The following is a 21815-nucleotide window of genomic DNA, read 5'->3' on the forward strand; positions in this document are numbered from 1 at the left end:
ACTACACCTGGCTAATTTTTTATTTTTAGTAGAGACAGGGTTTCTCCATGTTGGCCAGGCTGGTCTTGAACTCCTGACCCCAAGTGATCCACCTGCCTCAGCCTCATGAAGTGCTGGGATTACAGGCATGAGCCACAGCGCCCAGCCCCCATTTGCTGCTGATGGAACGAGCGCTCTCCACATCTTGGCATCATGACTCTGGCGCATTCCCCCAGAATCAGATCAGAGAAACACAAAGGCCCTGAATCCTGCCCAGCACTTGGGTAGCAGTTTTTACACCTCTCTGCAACTATGAAACCCATTGTTTCAATGAGAGTTTGGCAATCCTGGGATGTGAAACCAAAGAATCTGTGGATTCTGCAGAGGCCCTCAGTTGGGTTCTAGGAATTCTGTCTGGAGACTAGTGAACTTGAGGACTGGGGTTGGTGGGTTGTTTCCAGATAGGAGTTCTCAGCCTGAAGTTGGTTTCTTGTTTGGGAGATCTGGTTAAGATTTTGGTTTGGCCCCTGTAACAAAGGTCAGAGCCACAGCGACTTAGAAAGTAGAACAGGATAGAAGTTAATGTTTCACCTTCATGTAATAATTGATTGTAAGCAGTCTGGGGCTCGGCGGCAGCTCTGGTGTTGGGATCTAGCAAGCCTCCCTGTGTGGCACTGCTCTGCTCTGCTCATCCTCAATAGATGGCTTCCAGCTGTGGTCTCAGACGGCTGTACCATTTTCCAGCAGCACCGCCATGCTCCGGCCTGTGGGGTAGGGTGAACAGGGACTGGCGGACAAGCCCATTCCCTCTAAAGGCTCAACCGAGAAGCCTCGTGCAACACTTCTCCTCCCATCTCATTGCCATAATGTAGTCACGTGGCCCACGTCGCCACAATGTAGTCACGTGGCACCACGTTGCCACCAGCGAGCCTGGGAAGTGTACTCTTCAGCTGGGCAGTGGTGTGCCCTGATAAAATTTGGGAGTTTTAATACTAAAGGAAGAAAGGGAGAGTGAATATTCTGGGACAACAAGCAGACTCTGCCCAGGCAATGACCATCCTAACCCGGGGAGGATGCAAATGCCTTCCCCATCATTGAATTAATTCACCATGTATAGAGCACGGACTCTAGCCAGTCATTGTGCATGACACACAGGTTCTTCCTTCAGGCCTTGTCCTTACTGTCTAGAAGGGGCAGACAGATTGATCAACATCCAGGGTGCTCAGGGCTCCTGGGGCTGCTGGAGGTGGTTTGGGATGGGGCACCTGTGGAGAAGTCCGCAGCACTTGGAGGGTTAGTAGGTGTTTACCAAGTATCGGTGAACGGTGTCCTCAGGATGCCAGAGCATTCCAAAGGGGTGGCACATGTGGCACCCGGCCAGGACCTGTTTTCCATTGCTGAGGGCTGTGAATGTGTTCCGGTGGTGGGGGTGCTGAGTTGGGAGGTCGGGAGGGGGAAGTGTTGACATCTTGGTGCTACGATCCCAGCTTGATTCTCCAGCTTTCTACCCACACCCTATTCCCCTGCACTTGGTTTTCTCCGCTCTCCTGGGCTCTGCATGGTGGTTTTGGTTGTGCTGTTTCTTCAGCCTGGTTTGCCCTTCCCTCTGCTCTTTGCCAGCCCGGGTCCTACTCATCCTCTAAGGCCCAGCCAGGAGGTGTCCTCACTCTGGGTCATAGAGGTTTCCTGCCGAGAACTCAGTAGCTCTAACCCACAGTCCGTAAATGGAATTGTGGCTCTGAGAGGGTAAGTCTTGCGTCCCCACAGCTAAAATAGGTAGCCTGGGTCCTGATCTCCCATTGTTTCTGCTCCCTGGCCTAGAGACTGCCCAAAGCAGCCATTTTCAGATGCAGGGTCCCTGTGGCAGGGAGGCGAGGAGGGGTGGGGTAGGCGGGAGGGGCCGGGAGAAAGGAGACAGTGGTCCTCTGTTCAGGTTGAAAGAGGTACCTTCTTCTAATTGCCTCCCTGAATCAATGAGGTTAAATCATTGGGCCAGAGTCACCGAGTGACAAACGTGTGTTTAAATCTAGGACTCTGAATCCCAAGTTCTATTTTATTTTATGGAATTTAAAAATACACAGAAAAGAAGTTCAACATAGACGGATAATCTTACCACTCAGAAATAACCGCTATTAATATCCTGGCATATATACTTCCAGTTTTTAAAGAAGAATTACTTTTTTTTTTCTAAAAGTGACATAAAAGGACTTTGCTCAATGTAAAGAATTTAAACTGCAAAGATGAGAATTTACGAATTACCTCAAATCCTAGCATTCAGAAATTCCTATTGTTTACACTAAGTGAGAATCATTTTAGACATCTTTGTAGGAACATAGACAGATATAAAGGTAGATATTTAGACATACTTCTATAAACAGTGATGATATTCCTGTTCAGTATCATAGCCACTAGCTACATGTAGCTATTTTTTTTTTTTTTTTTTTTTTTTTTTGAGACGGAGTTTCGCTCTTGTTACCCAGGCTGGAGTGCAATGGCCCGATCTCGGCTCACCGCAACCTCTGCCTCCTGGGTTCAGGCACTTCTCCTGCCTCAGCCTCCTGAGTAGCTGGGATTACAGGCACACGCCACCATGCCCAGCTAATTTTTTGTATTTTTAGTAGAGATGGGGTTTCACCGTGTTGACCGGGATGGTCTCGATCTCTTGACCTCGTGATCCACCCGCCTCGGCCTCCCAAAGTGCTGGGATTACAGGCTGAGCCACCGCGCCCGGCCTACATGTAGCTATTGACCACTTGAAATGTGGCTGGTTAAAGCTGACATGTGCTGTGAGTGTAAAATACACACAAGATTTGGAAAACTTAACATGAAAAAGGAATGTAAGAACTCATTCATATTTTAAAAATACTGATTACATGTTGACCTGATAGTATTTTGGTTAAATAAAATATATTATTTAAATTAATTCCACTTTTTTTTTAAACTGTAGAGATAGGGTCTTGCTATGTTGCCCAGGCTGGTCTCAAACTTCTGGGCTCAAGTGATCTGCCTGCCTAGGCCTCCTAAAGTGTTGAGATTACAGGCTTGAGCCACCGAGCCTGAGCTTCTTTTCCTTCTTTAATATGGCTGTTAGAATTTTTAAATTAAGGCTGGGCGCAGTGGCTCATGCCTGTAATCCCAGTACTTTGGGAGGCTGAGGCTGGCAGATCACCTGAGATTAGGAGTTCAAGAGCAGCCTGGACAACATGGAGAAACCCTGTTTCTACTAAAAATACAAAAATTAGCCTGGCATGGTGGCGGGTTCCTGTAAACCAGCTACTCGGAGAGAGGCTGAGGTAGGAGAATCACTTGAACCCAGGAGGCGAAGGTTGCAGTAAGCTAAGATTGCACCATTGTACTCTATCCTGGGTGACAAGAGCAAAACTCTGTCTCAAACAAAACAAAACAAAACAAAACAAAACAAAATTTCAGAATTACATATATGACTCGCATATATTTCTATTGAACAGCACTGCTCTATTATAGTAAGTATTAATAAGTTTATGGGAAAAAAGAAACTAAAATGAATTTAAAAGAATTTTTGAGCTGTAAATAAATGGTTCCTCATTATTTCCTGAGAGTTCACTAAAATTTAAAAATAGAGATTTTTGAAAAATAGTAAGAGATTAGAGTGGTTTTTTTTTATAAAGCACATGGTACAGTGCTTTGAAAGATAAAGGCATGGCACTCTGAAGCTCCTCCCAACTTCTGATATATGATTGTTTTTGCAATGCATTCATTTCTGACACTTCATATTCTGTTCTGAGGCTCTAATTCTTGAGGGCATTTAGCATTCTGGAAGAAACACTCAGGCCTCTGCCTACGTATCCTTTGTTCCTGAGTCCTGGGTGTCGTTATGAGCTGGATTTCATTTCTTGAGAAGGGGCCCATGTGTCTGGGAGGAGGCTGCTTGTGGCCTTTGTGCCTGGCTGGTGTCTGGACTGGCCCCACGCACTGGGGTCGCACTTTGTACCCTGGTGTACCCTGTAGGCGCTGCTTCACTGTCTTCCAGTGTTGGATGCTGCTGTGGCCCTGCCTGATTTCCTCTTTAAGTCAGAGTCTTGCTCTGTCGCCCAGGCTGGAGTGCAGTGATGTGATCTTGGCTCACTGCAACCTCCACTCCTAGGTTCAAGTGATTCTCTTGCCTCAGCCTCCCTAGTGGCTGGGATTACAGTCACATACCACCATGCCTGGCTTTTTTTTTGTTTTGTTTTTTGGTATTTTTAGTAGAGACAGGGTTCCACCATATTGGCTAGGCTGGTCTCAAACTCCTGACCCCAAGTGATCCACGCGCCTCAGCCTCCCAAAGTGTTGGGATTACAGGTGTGAGCCACCGCACCCTGCCAGATTTCCTTTTTGTTCTTGGACGTCTAGTGAATTCTTGAGTTCAGTAACTGAACTCAGCCCTGTTTAAGTGTTACTTGGCTCCTCCCAGGACTGTAGGTCTCACCTCTAAAAGTTATTTTAGGGTTCCTAGTACATAGAGCACTGCTAACACCTATGGATTCAGCAGTTTTGGGCCGACTGCTGAGAGCATGTACAAAAGGCTTTTGTTTTAGCTCTTGGCCTTTGGTGGGCTGACCACCCAGAATCTTAGGGGCTCCTCAGTGATGACTTTTTGAATTAATTTTAGATTGCATATATAATAAGCAAATCTATTCATGTTTTTAGGACCAGGATGTTAAAGACAAAGCTAAAGTCAATTTTTTGCCACCAGCCCCGTGGAGGTCCCTCCCCAGCACCCCAGCTGTAACTACTATCATGGGCTCAAGATACGTCCTTCCAGACCTTTGAAAACTGATTTTATATTTCAATATAATTATGTTCTGTCCCATCCCAGAAAAATAGACCATGCTTAGGCCGGTCTGAGTTATTCTGGGTTTATTCAGAACAGTCTGGGGGGTGGGTGTGGATTCCAAAGAGCTGCTCCTGGCGCTAGCTTTTCATTTGAATTAAGCCAATATAGACATCAACAAGTTATAACCATAAGTAGTGTGGTCTCCGGACTAAAAGCCTCATGCAGGCATTCCCAGATATCTGTATAGTTTTGACTTTTAGACAGAAACAGACTAACACTCTTATTCTGAAGGAATATAGACTTGCATTTCAGGTCATTTTGACATAGACTCATTTTATGGTCTGGCTGTACAGACATTCTACCAGCTCCACAGGAGACAACAGAAGGGGAGCTTAGGGGTTTCATTGCACCACTCTTGAAAATACCTAACACTGGGGTGTGTGTGTGTGTGTGTGTGTGTGTGTGTGTGTGTGTGTGTGTTTTGAGATGGAGTCTCACTCTGTCACCCAGGCTGGAGTGCAATGGCGCTTTCTCAACTCACTGCAACCTCCGCCTCCCGGGTTCAAGCGATTCTCCTGCCTCAGCCTCCCAAATAGCTGGGACTACAGATATGCAGCACTACACCTAGCTAATTTTTGTATTTTTAGTAGAGGTGGCATTTCATCATGTTGGCCAGGCTGGTCTCGAATTCCCGACCTCGTGATCTGCCTGCCTCGGCCTCCCAAAGTGCTGAGATTACAGGCACGAGCCACCATGCCTGACCTTGTATGTGTTTTATAAAGATTATACCAAATACATCATAAGACACCTTTGTTTTTTTCCTACTGAACTTGAACTCCGTCCATGTTAATATGTATCTACTGGCAAAGAAATGACTGAGGGCTCGAGCCAACACTTGTGTTGAGTACCTGCTACTGGGACATTTTTTTTTAATGAACTAAATTCACCATGAAGTGGTGCCCACCTAGACCCTGTGAAGGCTATGATGTTCCAGAAGGACCTTGCTGGGGGCCTGGAGCCTCGGGGTCTGGTGGTTCTGGGGTCCCATGGTGGGGTTCCACTTGCAGGCCATTCCTTCCTTCCATCTGGCTTCTCATTTTGTTTTTATAGATGACATGGCAGAACTTCTTCTCGGGGAGTCAAAGCTGGAGCAGTACCTGAAGGAACACCCCCTGAGGCAGGGGGCCAGTCCCCGGGGCCCCAAGCCCCAGCTGACTGAGGTCCGTAAGCATCTGACCGCCGCCCTGGACCGAGAGAACCTTAAGGTACGGTGGGCCTCTGGACAGTGTGTGGTTTAGAAAGGTGCTCAGGGTCAAGCCGGATGACATCTGAGGCTCACTCGCACACTGGCATGGCTTGCCTTCTTGGAAGCGGGCCAGCTCCCCGTTGGGTGGCTGCATCAATCTCTAGGCTGGCTGACCACCGCGAGGGCTTCTGGCCCAATAGGGTCTCTCTGATGAGAGTCTTCAATGACATGCCATCCTGCACAATGCCACTTATCTCTCAGATGCTCGAATTGAAGCTCTCTGATATAACCCAGACCTTAACCTGACATGTTAACCAGTTCTACAAAAGAGAGGAGTTCATCAGAAGGGGTACTCAGCACACAGTTTCCTGCTCATGAATGTAACAGGCCACTGTGGCCCAGAGCTATGGGGGGGGGGTTCCAAACTGGTGCCAGCAGACCTGGTGTCACAGTTGGGAGGGGGCCAGGAACTTCCCTGCACCTGAGCAAGGACCCTCACCCTCTGGCACAGGGAATCTTAGGCGCTGCCCCTGTCTGTCCACTCTGTTTTCTGGTCTCCTTATACGCAGGTTTCCTTTCCTTCTCATGTGGCTTGCTTGCTTTTCTTCTTGAGACTCCCCATTCAGTTTCTTCTGCTTTTCATGGGGGTCGTCTCTTCCCACCCTGCCCTTCTGCCCCCTGCCTCGGGTGGCCCCCGGGTCCTCTGGCTCCAGATGCTTCCCCTAGTTCAGATGGCTATCTGCAGCCTCCTCCATCCTGCCTGTCTTCCCCAGGACCCCCCTTCTTATTTCCCCAGGATGTATTTCCCACTGAGGACAGTCTTTGGTGAACTTCTGGAGCTCTGACTTCTGTTTCCTTTTAATTTTGATGATATCTTTTTCATTTTTCTTCTCTTCCTGTCTTGGAATCCTCTGGGGTTCTGTTTTTGGTCTTTATTCTTGTCTGCATGTGCACGCTTCCCCCTGGGAAGCCATGTTTTCCTTGGGTTTACCTTTCATATCTGTACTGCAAACTCGAGCCTGCTCCTGACTTGCTGAGTGACCCTGGGGAGGTTACTTGCCTCTCTGAAGTTTCCGTAGGTTCGAATGGGGTGGGCTCTTAGAGGGGTGAGCTCGGACCTTCCAGGCTCCTGCATGCTCTAAGCCTGTGAGCTTTCATTTTGAGCTGTTCCTCTTCTTGGTCGTCTGGCTCCTCCTCGGCCCTGTTGCAACGGAGGGCTTGGGCAATCTTTAAGTAAGTTAGGTGTTGGTCAGTGCAGCCACAGGCTTCTGGAAACCCTGATTGAGAGCTGTTTTCAAAATGGTCTCTGTGTATGTTGTCTGCATGGGACATAGCTCCAGGCCCCTAGAAGGTGGCTGGAGAGTGTCACCTCTACATAGGGACCCAGCCCCAGGCCCCTAGGGGGTGGCCGGTGAGGTCAAAAATGTAAAAACATAAAGCCCCTCATAGGGAGCCTAGGTGCCTAAGGACTTCCTGTGGCATTTGGGCTTCAAAAACCAGGTCTCTTTCCCCGATCGGTTTCTCTGTCAGGGCCATGCCACACTTTGGTAGATCACTCGAGGCCAGGAGTTTAACACCAGCCTGGCCAACATGGTGAAACCCTGTCTCCATGTCATGTGTTCTTAACATATGTCCCCCTGTGTCATCATCTCATCACCATGTCATATGTTCTTAACAGTGTTGCTCTGTTGCCCAGACTGGAGTGCCGGAACGCCATCTCGGCTCACTGCAACCACCACCTCCCAGGTTCCAGCGATTCTCCTGCCTCAGTCTCCTGAGGAGCTGTGGCTACAGGCACGTGCCACCACACCTAGCTAATTTTTGTATTTTTAGTAGAGATGGGATTTCACCATGTTGGCCAGGCTGGTCTCTAAATCCTGACCTCAGGTGATCCACCCACCTTGGCCTCCCAAAGTGCTGGGATTACAGGCGTAAGCCACCACACCCAGGCATTGAATTGAATTCAAATTAAAATGCTTCAGTTTGAGTTCACTTCTGGATTTATAAGCTGTGTGATCTTGAGAAATTACTTAACCTCTCTGAGCTTCATGTTTCTCAGCTACAGGCCTGCTTAGCCCAGTATTGTTTTGAGGCTCAGATGGAGAAATTCTTTCAAAGCTGTATAGCACTGGATACACATCATTTCTTGCTGCGTTATTGGTTCTACCTGGAGAGTTTTTCTCCCATTGCTGTTTTTCAGCTTCCTCCATCTTATAAAGAATGTTCCAAAGCCGCACATCTTTTGCATGGGTGTGCTGTCCGGCTCACTTTGGCTAATGTGAAATTTTCTTTTTCCTTGAGCTTAAGTCCAGCTTGTCTCGAGTGAACTGAGGCTGGGAAGACCAGAGCCAGCCAGTCATGTATTGGGATGGAAAGAGTCCTGGACCAGGAGTCAGGACATCTGGCTTCTGAGTCAAGGAAAGGAAATGGTCCTTATTGTGAGCAAGGTGGCCCCAGCACCGTGTTGGGCTGTTGCCCCGTGCCCAGACGGCCGAGGCGCCCTGGCCAACCTGTTTCCTGTTCTTCCGTGCAGACCAGACTCGTCCAGCGAGGCTTTCCCAATGTGTCCAAACTGTGCCTCTAGGCTTGCAATTTTCTTCAGGCTTTTTCTCCACCTGCCTCTTCAGTTTGCTTTTATTAACCGTTTTTTTTTTTTTTTCCCTTTGGTAAAATATATGTAACATACAACCTAACATTATAGCTCTTTGTAAGTGTACAGTATAGCGGCATTAAGTACATTATCATTGTCGCTCAGCTGTCAGCACCCTCCATCTCCAGGACTCTTTGCATCTTCCCAAATGGAACCTCTTGTGATGTGTCCATTAATGCTAACTCCTCACTCCCCCTCCTCCTTCAGTTTGCCTTTAATCAGTGGTTCTCAGATACTAGAAGCTTGGAGAAGGAGGGATGACTTCTCAGAATGTCCTAGGAAATGTTTTCAAAATATGCAAGCCTGGCCTGTCCCTAACCTGGGTGGAGAACCCCTGTGGTGGATGCTTTTATTTTTTTTGAGATGGAATCTTGCTCCGTTGCCCAGGCTAGAGTGCAGTGACATGATCTCGGCCACTGCAATCTCTACCTCCTGGTTTCCAGCAATTCTTGGGCCTCAGCCTCCTGAGCAGCTGGGATTACAGGTGCCTGCCACCATGCCCCGCCAATTTTTGTATTTTTAGTAGAGATGGGGTTTGTCATGTTGCCAGGCTGGTCACAAACTTCTGGCCTCAAGTAATCTGCCTGCCTCAGCCTCCCAAAGTGCTGGGATTACAGGTGTGAGCCACCGCACCTAGCCTGGATGCTTTTTTCCTCTTTTCTAAGTCTGCGTTGATTTCTCTGTCTCCAGACGTAATTCAAATTCCTCTGGTACATCTCCATTGGGCCACCCATAAACGCTTTTGCTCCTATCAGCCCTCCTTGTCCACTCTGCCATCCTCTCCAGTGCTGCCCGATGTCCCTGCTCTCTTCCAAGAAATGCCTGGAAGCTGACGACCTTGGCTGAGATAGCCATTGTAACACACGTACCTGGCCGCCTGTGCCATGCGGTCCACCCATCAAAGCTCTAGGTTACAGTATAAATAGTGCAGTTTCATGGTGTGCTTCTGTATGCAAAAAAAGGAAAAAAAAAAAAAACAGTTTTGAACAGCTTGGGCTCTGAAGAGAAGGTCTGGCCAAGGAAGATAAATCTGTTTCCTAATATAGGTGGCAGGGTGGCCTGTTCTCTCCCTAGGTGCTGGGGGACGGGTCAGAGAGGAGGGCATGACGAGGCTTTGGGGAATAGGGGACTGGCCAGGTCAGCCTCGATGACTGGGAGGAAGGGGGCCCACAGAGAACTTCCAGCCCTCAGCCTCTGGGGAGGGGACCAGGTCACCTCAGTTTACAAACTTCAGTGGCTCAGTGAGAAACTTCGTCCTGGAAAGCAAGCAAGTCCTGATCTTCGCATTCATTTGGGAAGGCTCTCCTTGATGATTTGGGTTACGGTGTTGTGGTGCATCATTGGTGTCATGGCAGGACCCACCAGGATGTCTGGGCAGCTTCCTTTTCTGAGTCGGGTACTTCTATGTTGAACTTATGAAGCATCCCAGCTGTCCCAGCCCAGCCCAGCCATGGGCCTGAGGGGAGCCGCAGGGTTTTGATTTTGATTTGTTTTTTGCAACAGCTTTATCGAAATGTAATTCACATGCCATACAATTCACCCATTCAGAGTGTCCAATTCAGTGATTTTTAGTATATTCATGAAGTGTGCAACCATCACCACAATCAATTCAAGAACATTTTTATCACTTCCCAAAGAAACCCTGTCACCGGTAGCACCACCTCCCATTCCTAGCAAAGAGTAATCTGTTGTTTTCTAACTCTAGACTTGACTATCCTGGACGTTTCATACACAGGGAAGCATACAATATGTGGCCTCTTGTGACTGGCTTTCTCACTTGGCATCACGTTTTTGGGGTTCATCTATGTGGTAGCACATAGCAGTATGTCATTCTTTACTACAACTGAGTAATATTCCATTTTATGGCCAGCCCACATTTCGATGGACATTTGGGTTGTTTCCATTATTTGGCTGTGGAATAATACTGGTCAGAATTATCCAGTTGTGGATAATACTGGTCAGAACATTCACGTCCAAGCAGTTGTGTGGGGAGCTGTGGGGTTTGAGAGCAATAGCTGGCTGGGCTCTGAGGCATCATGCCTAATATTACAGGAAAATGCTGTTCTTTCTCTCCTTTTCCTTCTAGTCAGAATTCCTACAAGAATCTAATTTGATCATGGCCAAGTTGAATTATGTGGAAGGTGATTATAAAGAAGCTCTGAACATTTATGCCCGGGTGGGCCTGGACGACCTGCCGCTGACAGCTGCCCCCCCCTACAGGCTGCGGGTGATCGCAGAAGCCTATGCTACCAAAGGTGAGGCCCCTGCCTTCTCCCCCAAGTGTCCTGTGCCCTGGAGCCAGCAGCGCCTCCTGGGAGCTGCCTGTTTGACCCCTGGCCCTTGGCTGGTGACAAACGTGACAGTTCCCAGCAGAGCTGCTGGGGCCACCCCCCTGCACTTGCTGGGTCATGTTAAGCCCAGCAGGGCTTTGTTCCTCTGAGCCAGTGGCCATCAGCTGTCACTGAAGGGGATGAAGGAAAAACATTTCCGCAAAGTTTCTTGATAAGTAACATGCAACTTCAGCGGGGACCTTTCTTGGTAATTCAAATTCTGCACAGCATCTATAGGGATTTGAATCATGTGGTCAGTTGGCCACATGGCTGATGGTATTTTTATTCATTAATGCCGCCTCTGGGTTAATGAAGGCTAATGGGTTGACATGCAGCAATCACTAGCAATCAGTCTTCTCTTGGTTAACTCTGCACCTATTCAGGGACTGGAAGAACGTGTAAATATCTCACTGCCATGAAGCAGTTTGCACTCTAGTGCAAGAGAATGCAATCTCATGGGAAGAAAACGTCCGGAAGCACAGGACACATGGACGATTGGACCATTCCCAGCCGCCGCTTCCTCAGTCTGTCATGGGCATAATCACGCCCACTTCACGAGGCTCTTAGCAGGATTAATAATGTATGTGAAGCATTTAATGTAGTTCCTGGCACATTCTAAATGCTGCATAGAAATCTTAAAATCTCAACCCCACACAGGGCAGCAAATGGTACAAGCTAGGGATGGGTAATAGGGAGAGGTCACTACAGGCCAGCAGGACCAGGAAGGCTTCCGAGAGGAAAAGGGACACTTTGAATGGGACTTGTTAAGGCCACAGCAAGAAGTGGATTATCTGGAGTGGCTCCTGTCCTTCAGCCATCTGCTGTTCAGACCGTGTCCGGTGACTGACTGTGGCTGGCAGAGGCCAGGGCCCTAGGTGGCTTGCCCCCGCAGAACAGTCGTGAGCTGGCCATTGTGTGCTGGCCGTGCTTTCTGGCTGAGATGTGGGGGCTACAGGTGGTTCAGGCTGTCTGACTCAGTTGTTCTTTGCAGCGCTGAACAAAGACCCAGCCCATGGCATACTTCTTAAGAGCTTTGTGGTGGGGATGATGTATTCACCCAGTTCCCTGGGGACCCTTGAGTACTGCCAGGCTCATCTCATTAATCTTCTAAACGTCCCCATGGGCTAGGAAAAATTGCCACTGCTTTTGACAGGGCACTCTGGCGGTTTAATGGGCACATTCCTTTGAGGCTGCCTCTGGGGTCCTGGCAGCATTTGGCTTTTGTTTGCATCTTTCTGAGCTATCAGGAGTGCTGGGGTCTGTGCCACACGGCCACGCTCTTCTCTCCCTGGTGCTTACCCAGTGACCTCACGTGCCTGAGGAGCTGTGTGTGTGACCAGCAACAGTATTCTGGAAGGAGAGCAAACCGTCGTCTGGCAATTTCCACCCGCCCAATTGCCCTGGGGCCTAGTGGGGTTGTACCAGGAGTTGGCTTGCTAGGTGGTGGTGGGAGATGGCTTTGGGGCCTGCCCAGAGCCCACGTCTTAGGATTGGTTCTGAGATAGTTAAATGGTGACAGGCTGTCTACAGGTGGCACTGCCAGCTCAGTCTTGTGGCTGCCATGAAAGGTGGGCAAGGAGGACAGGCGACTTGGTCCCTGAGCCTGGCCCTGGGTGATAGGTGGTCAGCAGTGGGCCCCCTACCCATGAGGTTGTGGCATTGGCTCTTGGGACACCTGCTGGCTCACGGGAGACCTGGCTGTGGCTAGTTTCTGACTTCCGTGAGTATGGGTAGAGTCACATGTGTGCCGGGAGAGGGAAGGGTCACTTCTGCCTAGAGGAAGTGGCCGGCATTCTGGGGGCTCCAGGCCCTGGAGAGCCTGGTGGGCCAGGTGAGAGGCAGTGTAGAGGGATGGTTATGGGCACCGGCCCTGACCATCTCCCTGGGTCCTACTCTTTGTCAGTCACATACTGGCTCTGGGGCCTCGTGCAGGTTCCTAGGCCTCTCTATGCCCCTGTTTCCCTGCCCATCAAGCTCTCATTGGCTGGTCACGAGGGCGCATGAGATAGTACACACAAAATGCTTCCACAGTGCCGGCACGTAGTGAGCCGATCGATGCCAATGTCACGATGCCAGTGTCAGCTGAAGAGCTGAGTGTTGGGTGGGGTGTGGGGGACTAGAAGTGACTTATACTAACAGGGCAGTTGCCTGCCGGATTCATGGAGATACCCAGAGACAGGCCCATTCTCTGAGGAGTTCAAGAGGCCCTCGGTCCTAGCTCTGTGTAGGAATATTCTTGGCTTTTCTTTCTTCACCAAGGTCCCTGAGGATTTTTAAGGGGAGGCTGCTGCCAGGGGTTCTCTGAATGTTGGTCCCTCCCCATGCTGTCTGCACACTGCTCTAGGCAGCGGGATTGACCTGCACACTTTGTCACCTCAACTTTTCCCTGGTGACCTGAGGTCTGAGTTGATCAGGGCTTTCAGATAGAGTCCCTCCTTCTGCTAGGCAACGTTAGCCTTTGCCGATTGGGAACTGGAAGGCTGCTCCGTTCAGCTCTCAGAACCTCCTGTGGGCCAGCAACGTGTTAGGGGATATCCTGTCTCTAACTCTCCAAATGCTGAATTTACAGAGGAGAGAAATGAGACTAGGTGAGATGAGGAAGTGCAGCAGTGGCCGCGGCGTATTGAGAGATTCCTGCGTGCCAGGTGTGATGCCCTTTATCCCAGTATCTCATTCACTGTTTTTCCTTTCTTTTTTTTTTTTTTTAGATGGAGTGTCGCTCTGTTGCCCAGGCTGGAGTGCAATGATGCAATCTCGGCTCAGTGCAACCTCTGCCTCCGGGGTTCAAGCGATTCTCCTGCCTCATCCTCCCAAGCAGCTGGGATTACAGGCGTGTGCCATCACACCTGGCTAATTTTTGTATCTTCTCAGTAGAGACAGTGTTTCACCATGTTGGCCAGGCTGGTCTTGAACTCCTTACCTTAGGTGATCCGCCCACTTCGGCCTCCCAGAGTTTTGGGATTACAGCCGTGAGCCTCTGCACCTGGCCTTCATTCAGTCTTTATTAGGAGGTAAACATCATTATTCTTTCCATTTTACAGAAGAGAAACCTGGGGCACAGGGAGGTTAGGTAAACCTACCCAGAGTCCTACAGCTAGGAAGTGGTCAAGCCAGGACTTGACCTCAGAGACTGGCTCCAGGGCCCTTGTTCTCCTCTGAGTGGCGAAGGGGTCTCAGTCTGACGCCATGTTCCTAAATGCTCTTCTGTACTGGCACGTGGACTGGAACTTGCTTGGGCCAGGTAAGGTTTCTTTGGGGAGAAAACATTCAGGTCACTCGAGAATGTCCTAGATTTGTACTCCCGCCCTTGGTTCCTCTACCTTAATGTCTCACCTGCAAGTTCTGTCCTTCAAGCTTATATTGCTGGCTTCTCTGAAGCCTCCTGGGACTCACCCATTCAGAGTCAATCATATTCGATGTTGTCATAGCACAGTACATGAGAACAGAATCGTGAGAAACAACTGGAGTTGTGCGCATGCTCACTGCAGGCGATTCCTAGAGGAAGGTCTCTTACCCGTTACACGCCGCAGTTTGGCCTGTTGGTGCACATGCTTGAGCGCACTCCCCCAGTTCCTGAGAACTTGCTGGGAAGCTGCTGATCACCAGTTTCGAGTTTCTTCTATCTTTTGGGAGACTGCCTTTTCCTGATGCGGGCTGCTACCAATTATTATTTTAGAGAAACAGCTAACAACTGCCTGACCATCATCTGCTGGTCACCTGACATTCCTGGTGTGTGTGTGTCAGCGGGAGCCCTCTCGTGCCCTGCTCATGCCTGCCTGGCTGCCTTCTGTAACAGGGCTACTTGCGTTCTCAGCATTCTCTGTGGCTTTCTTTTCTACGTACCTAGATGAAAGTAAGCACCTATCTTTGCTTTATAAACAGAGACATAATTAATAGAAGAGACAAACTGAACAGTTCCCTTTTATTAAAATAAAATTTTAAAACTGAAAATTTTTAAATTTAAAATTTAAAAACTGGGACCTGGAGACAGCAGGGGAATTAACTTCCTTTCCAGATTGCACGGCACGAAGCAGAGGACTGGAGAGTAAATGGGGCCTGCCCAGTCCTCCTCCATGCAGACATTTTATTTCCCATATGGGAGACTATACCAAAGAGAAGGGACTTGCCCTGTGTCATCCAGTGCAGGGCAGGACCACGGCGTGGAGATGTTTCTTGGTAGGAAACTTTTCTGTCAAGCCGAGTGACCTCTGTGCCCAGGTGGGGAAGGTGGCACTGTGTCGGGCGCTTTACAGAGTTCCTTCACCTTCTCCGTTCCTCCCTGTTCCTGGGGTGGAAGTTGCTCTTCTGACACAGTGGCTAAGAGCATGGGGCTTTGGGGTCAGACTGTCCAGGTTTGACCTCTGGCTTTGTCACTTACTAGTTAAAATGTTTTGGGCAAATTATTTTCACCCCACTAGGTCTGTTTTCTCATCTGCAAATGGAGACAATAATAATATCTACCTTACAGGCTTGTTGCAGGGAATGGGTGAATACATGTAAAGCACTTAGCACCCGGGCTGATCAACAAATGGGCTATTTTTATTCTTACGTATCCCTTGGGTTTGACCACAATTGGATAGGCCCCTTCAGATGTCCAGGTAGCAACATCTGGTTATGGGGAGGGAGAGGCCGCTTTCTTCTGTGAACACATCGGTGCCTTCGTGGGTCTGCTTTGTCAGGCAGAGGGTTTGGCCATCAAGAAATGGGACCTGGGATCCATACATTTAAGGCGGAGGAATCTTTAGGGGAAGATCAAATGAAGATCAGAGGCCTGGAGCATGGTTTAGGGAAGGGAAAGTTGTTGCTGATGCTGGAGGATGCGAAGTGCCCAGAAGTCAGGGGCAGCTGGAGAAGCTACCCACGTCATCCCCTCTGCCCAGCCCCAGCCAGATGCTTGGCAGGCCGATGGAGTGAGCGGGTGTGCTTTCTTCACAGAGTGGGTGGAGGGGACAGTGCAAATCCAAGTCAGCCACGACAATTCCATCCCACAGGGCTTTCTGAGGGCAGGGCCTAAGCTCCTGCCTGAGGCATGTGCAGAGGGATAAAAGGTGTATGCAGTGCTGACTGCCCAAGCCAGCTGCAGACCCACTTTCTGGTTTCTGCCAGGATCTGTGCTTTAGGGCCTTTTCAGCTGTAGGTGAAAGAAAACCCAACCCCAACTGACTTCAGTGGCAGCTGGATTCGGGGCTCAAAGACATGGATTCTTCCTCCCTGTTTCATGGTCCCCTCCCCTCCTGTCACTGCCCATCTCAGGCCCCAGGTGAGCAGAGCAGCTCCAGACTCTCATTCTCCTGGGTGTGATCCTCAGACATCTCGCCCGGGTTCTTGTTGTGTCTTACTGGATCACATTCTCATCCTTGATCCAGTTACCAGTGACATGACCTGTGACTGGCTTAGGCCCTGAACGAAAGCCATGGTGAAGAGGGGCTGGTCCCATTAGGGGGATCAGAGGACAGACAGTGTCCATGACAGATGTCCATAGCAGTGGCTTCTCCAAATAGAAGCCCTTTCATCAAATAGGCCCAGGGCTCTTTATTTTCTTTTTTGAAGCAGCCCCTGCAGGGAAGAAGAGAAGGGAAAACTGGGGAGGAGCCAGGTGACTGCTCTGTGAGAGGGTCGCTGTGGGCTGGAGAGGATTTTGGGACCAGACCACGTGAGACCGATCAGCAGTGAAGGAACGGGGCTTTTTGGGGAAGAGCAGCCTCCACGGGTGGAGGAGCAGGCCTTACCTGTGTGGTGGACTCTTGGAGGAAGGAAGACTTGATCTGTTTTGGCCTCAGGGACAGGGCAGAGCTGGGCATTGGAAACTGCGTGAAATTCAATGTTAGTCCCATTTACGGGGGCCAGTTTCTAACCTCACAGCTGCTGGAGAGCTCAACTGCCCTGAGAGGTGGGGGTTCCTGTGCCTGAGCATTTATTGAGCGCTGATGGAGAGTGATTTACCTACGTGATTGCGCTTATCCTGAGAACAATCCCCGACCCTAGGATTATCATTCCCTGCAGAGGGGTTAAGAGGAAGCTTTTCGGAGTTGAGATGGGATTCAAAGCAAGGCCTGTGGACTCCAGCATCTGTACTCCACTTTACCGAGCTGCCTCTCAGTGGGAGCGTAATCACCCATTGTGAGTGAGGATAGGGTTGTTGCGATTTTGGTGTGAGATAACCTGCTCAGCCTTGATTGTGTTCTGTGATTTAAGTCTGGCTTTTCTTATCTACAAAATAGAGCTAATAATACTCTCACAAGAGTACTGAGAAGACTAAATAAGACAAAATGGGAAGATGCTTTGAATATATAAATCCAAGGTCAGTGGAAGGGGATTTGAATAGTCAGATCTCATGGACAGCTGAGGCTGGGAGCAGCAGGTGGCTGTGATGGCCTTGCCCTTCTTGTTCATGAAGGCCCTACCTGCCACACTGTTTAGCTGAGCTAGCCAGCAATGCTTCTAGCTGTCCCTGGTTCCATCCCTCATAATTTTATGTTATTGTTCTTTATACAAATTTATTATGTATTTACTTTTTCGAAACAGGGCATCTCTCTGTTGTCAGGCTGGTATGATCTCAGCTCACTGCAGTCTCTGGCTCCCAGGCTGAAGCAATGCTTCCACCTCAGCTGGGACTATAGGTGTACACCACCCTGCCTGGCTAATTTTTTGGTATTTTTTCTAGAGATGAGATTTTACCATGTTGCCCAGGCTAGTCTCAAACTCCTGAACACAAGCGATCCTCCTGCCTCGGCCTCCCAAAGTGCTAGGATCACAGACATGAGCCACCACACCCGGCCTTATTGTTCTTAATATAGACAAAATACATGTGTTTTGAATAAAATTTGGAAATGTAGACTAATCAAAAGAACATAAAGATATCCATTACTCCATCTACTCAAGGCAGTTGCTGTTAACACTGTAGTTCATTTCCTTCCAGATCTTCTCTACACCTCCTATATGTGTGAAATTTTTTTTTATAAAAGTGGGATTATACCACATATACTGCTTTGTGACCTGCTTTTTCTACTTCACTATAGATTGTAAACACTTTCCGTGACAGTAGATACATTTCTGTAACATTTAAGCAGCTGTATAACATTTCATGATATGGATGACGTATAATCTATTTAACCAAAGCCTCTAGTTTTGGACGTGTAGGCGGTTTTCAGCTTTCCACTGTTATACACAAGGCTGTGATGAGTACCCTGTCAGCATGGTCTTCGTGCCTGTTCTTACCGACTTCCCTAGGAGAGCTTTCCAGAAGTAGAGTTTCTGGGTCAAAAGAGAGGTATTTCCAGATTGCCCTGCAGAAGGGCTGTACCTGTGTGTGCTCCTTGCTGCAGGGTGACGAAACAGCCTCCTTACATTCCAGCCAACACTGAATGCCATCCCTTTGACTGAAAAATCGGCATTTATTCTTCAGCTGTGTATTGAGTGTAAGCTGTTTGGAAAATAAAAATATATATACTTAATATTTATTTTAAAATATTTATAAATAGAATCAGGTACCATACTGTTAGTTGAGCTGGTTAACTACTGTTACTTACACACACACACACACTATATATATAATGTATTTAATATTTTTATATACAATTGGGATTATGCTTTATATATTATTTTATATTCTTTTTTTCACTCTATGTGTGTATGTGTGTACAATTACTTTTCAATGTCATGAAATATTTTTGAAAACATAGTTTTTAAAGGCTGCACAGTGGTGTGCCTTATGGATTTTTTTCTTTTTTTTTTTTGAGATGGAGTGTTGCTTTGTCGCCCAGGCTGGAGTAAAGTGGCGAAATCTCAGCTCACTGCAACCTCCATCCCCCGCATTGGGTGCAGGAGATCCTCCTGCTTCAGCCCCCACAAGTGGCTGAGACGATAGGCATGTGCCACCACGCCTGGCGAATTTTTGTATCTTTTGTAGATATGGGGTTTTGACACGTTGCCCAGGCTGGTCTTGAACACCTGGGCTCAAGTGAGCCTCCTGCTTTGACCTCCCAAAGTGCTGGGATTACAGACGGGAGCCACGGTGTCCAGCCTGTGAATATTTTTGAACCAGTTGCCCATGAAACATCTAGGCCATTTCAGTTTTCGTATTATAAATACACTCTATAGCTTTTTTTCCCCAAGTTATTTTATTTTGGTAAAACACGTATAACAAAACGTACATCTTAATCATTTTTAAATGCGCAGTTCAGTGGGATTAAATGTATTCTTGGCATTGTTGTGTACCACCATACGTCTCCAGAACTCCTTTCCTTTTAAAAAGTCATGAAAGAATAACTCCCCATTCCCCTCCTCCCCGCAGCCCCTGGCAGACACCATTCTACTTTCTATCTGTCTGATTTTGCCTACTCCAGGTACCTCATATAAGTGGAGTCATGTGGCATTTGCCTTGTGACTGGCTTGCATTTCATTTAACATAATGTCCTCAACGTTCATCCATGTTGTAACATGTGTCAGAATTTTCTTTCATCTACAGGCAAAATAATACTCTATTGTGTGCACATGCCACATTTTGTCTCGATTTGTGGCCTAACACATGGTCTGTCCTGGAAAATGTCCCATGCAGACTTGAGCGGAAAATTGGGTAGAGTAACTGGTTATGTCTATTAGGTCTAGTTGGTTTATTGTGTTAAGCCCTCTCTCTGTTTCCTTACTTCTGTCTGGTTGTTCTATTCATTATTAAGAGGGGGTCGTTGACGTTTCCAACTACTACTGTGGAACTTTCTGTTTCTCCCTTCAATTCAATATATGAAGTTTTTGCTTCATATATTTTGATGGTCTGTGGTTACATGTGTAAATGTTTATTACTGTTACATCTTCTTATTGTATTGACTCTTTTATTAATATATAATGTCCTTCTTTGTCTCTTATTTTTTATTTTTACAGATGGAGTCTCATTCTGTCACCCAGGCTGGAGTGCAGTGGTGCTGGCATAGCTCACTGTAACTTTGAACTCCTGGGCTCAAGAGATCTCCTGCTTCAGCCTCCCAAGTAGCTAGAGCTACAGTTGTGTACCATCATAACTCTGCTATTTTTTTTGTTATTTTTTGTAGAGACAGGGTCTCGCTATGTTGCCCAGGCTGGTCTCAACCCCCTAGCGTCAAGTGACTCTCCTGCCTCAGCCTCCTAGATAGCCAAGATTACAAGAGCATGCCACCACACCCAGCGCCTTTTTTGATTTAAATTCTATTTTGTTGGGTATTAGTATAGCCATCCCTGCTCTCTTGATTACTATTTGCATGAATATCTTTGTTTATTTGTTTTGGGACAGAGTCTCTGTCACCCAGGCTGCAACACACTGGTGTGATCACAGCTCACTGCAGCTTCAACCTCCTGAGTTCGAGTGATCCTTTTGGCTCAGCCTCCCAAGTAGCTGGGACTAAAGGCTCATGCTACCACATCTGGCTAATTTTTTTTTTTTACATTATTATTTTTTAATTTTTTGTAGAGATGGAGTTTCACCATGTTGGCCAGGCTGGTCTCAAACTCCTAACTTCAGGTGATCTGCCCGCCTCGGCCTCCCGAAGTGCTGGGATTACAGGTGTCAGCCAGGGCGTCTGGCCCAACATCTGGCTAATTTTTAAATTTTATTTTGTAGAGATGCGGTCTTACTGTGTTGCCCAGGCTGGTCTTGAATTCCTGGGCTTAAGCAGTCCTCCCATCTCAGCCTCCCAGAGTGCTGGGATCAGAAATGTGAGCAACTATGCCTGGTCGGAATATCTTTTTCCATTCTTTCACTTTCAATGTATTTGTGTCTGTGGATCTAGAGTCTCTTGTAGACAGCATATAGTTGGATCATGTTTTTTTTTAAAATCCATTCTGTCAGTCTCCATCTTTTGATTGGAGAGTTTAATCTATTTACATTTAAAGTAGGCACTGATGAGGGATTTGCTGTTTTCTACATGCCTTATAGTTTTTTTGTCCCTTGCCTTCTGCAATATTGTCTTTTTTTGTTAGTTGATTTCTTCTTGTAGTGAAATGTTTAAATTTCTTTCTCATTTTGTTTTGTGTACATTTGATAGCTATTTTCTTTGTGGTTACCATGAGGATTCCATTTAATATTCTAAAGTTGTAACACTAACTTAAATGTATGTCAGCTTGCTTGACTAACATACAAAAACTCCATTCCTGTAAAGCTCTGTCCCTACCCCTTTCTGTTACTGATGTCACAAAATTATATCTTTATAAATTGTATGCCCCAAAACATAAGCTAACAATTCTTTTAAGTGTATTGTTTCTTAAATCATATGGGAAACAAAACATGGAATTATAAACCAAAGTTATGATAATACTAATTTTTGAGCAATAATTTAAAAATGCATTAGTTTCTTAAGTCATGCAGATAAGTGGAGTTACAAACCATTGTTACAATAATACTAGTTTTATAATTACTAATATATTCACTTCTACTGAGAGCCTTATTTCTTTATATAGCTTAGAGTTACTGCTTAGTGTCCTTTTATGGCACTTTGCATGGCTTCTATGAGCATTTCTTGCAGGGCAGCTTTAGTGGTTAAAAAAAAACAACAAAAAAAAACTCCTCAGCTTTTGTTTACCTGGGAATTTATTAATTTATCTCTCACTTTTGAAGGACAGCTTTGGCAGATACGGGATTCTTGGTTGATATGGTTTGCTGTATGTCCCCATCCAAATCTCATTTCAAATCGTAATTCCCATGTGTAGAGGGAGGGACCTGTGATCCCCACGTATCAAGGGAGGGGTGCAGTTTCCCCCAGGCTGTTCTCCTGATAGTGAGTTCTCATGAGATCTGATGGTTTTATAAGCGTTTGGAAGTTCCTCCTTCACTCTCTCTCTCTCCTGCTG

The 21815-nt window shown here is 47.4% G+C and overlaps 1 protein-coding gene across 6 annotated transcripts in view; it reads left to right on the plus strand.

Annotated features, from left to right (window-relative positions):
- The window catches only part of TTC7B (tetratricopeptide repeat domain 7B), a 269079-nt gene that overhangs the window by 23142 nt on the left and 224122 nt on the right, over positions 1-21815 (plus strand). For all 6 annotated transcript variants that reach the window (XM_039469191.2, XM_039469195.2, XM_039469190.2 and 3 more), the window contains exons 2-3: positions 5885-6039; positions 10757-10925. In XM_039469191.2, coding sequence (XP_039325125.1) covers positions 5885-6039; positions 10757-10925 — 324 coding nt within the window. The remainder of the gene's footprint in view (positions 1-5884; positions 6040-10756; positions 10926-21815) is intronic.

The sequence above is a fragment of the Saimiri boliviensis genome, chromosome 2 (genome assembly GCF_048565385.1).
Source record: "Saimiri boliviensis isolate mSaiBol1 chromosome 2, mSaiBol1.pri, whole genome shotgun sequence".
Classification (NCBI taxonomy): domain Eukaryota; kingdom Metazoa; phylum Chordata; class Mammalia; order Primates; family Cebidae; genus Saimiri; species Saimiri boliviensis.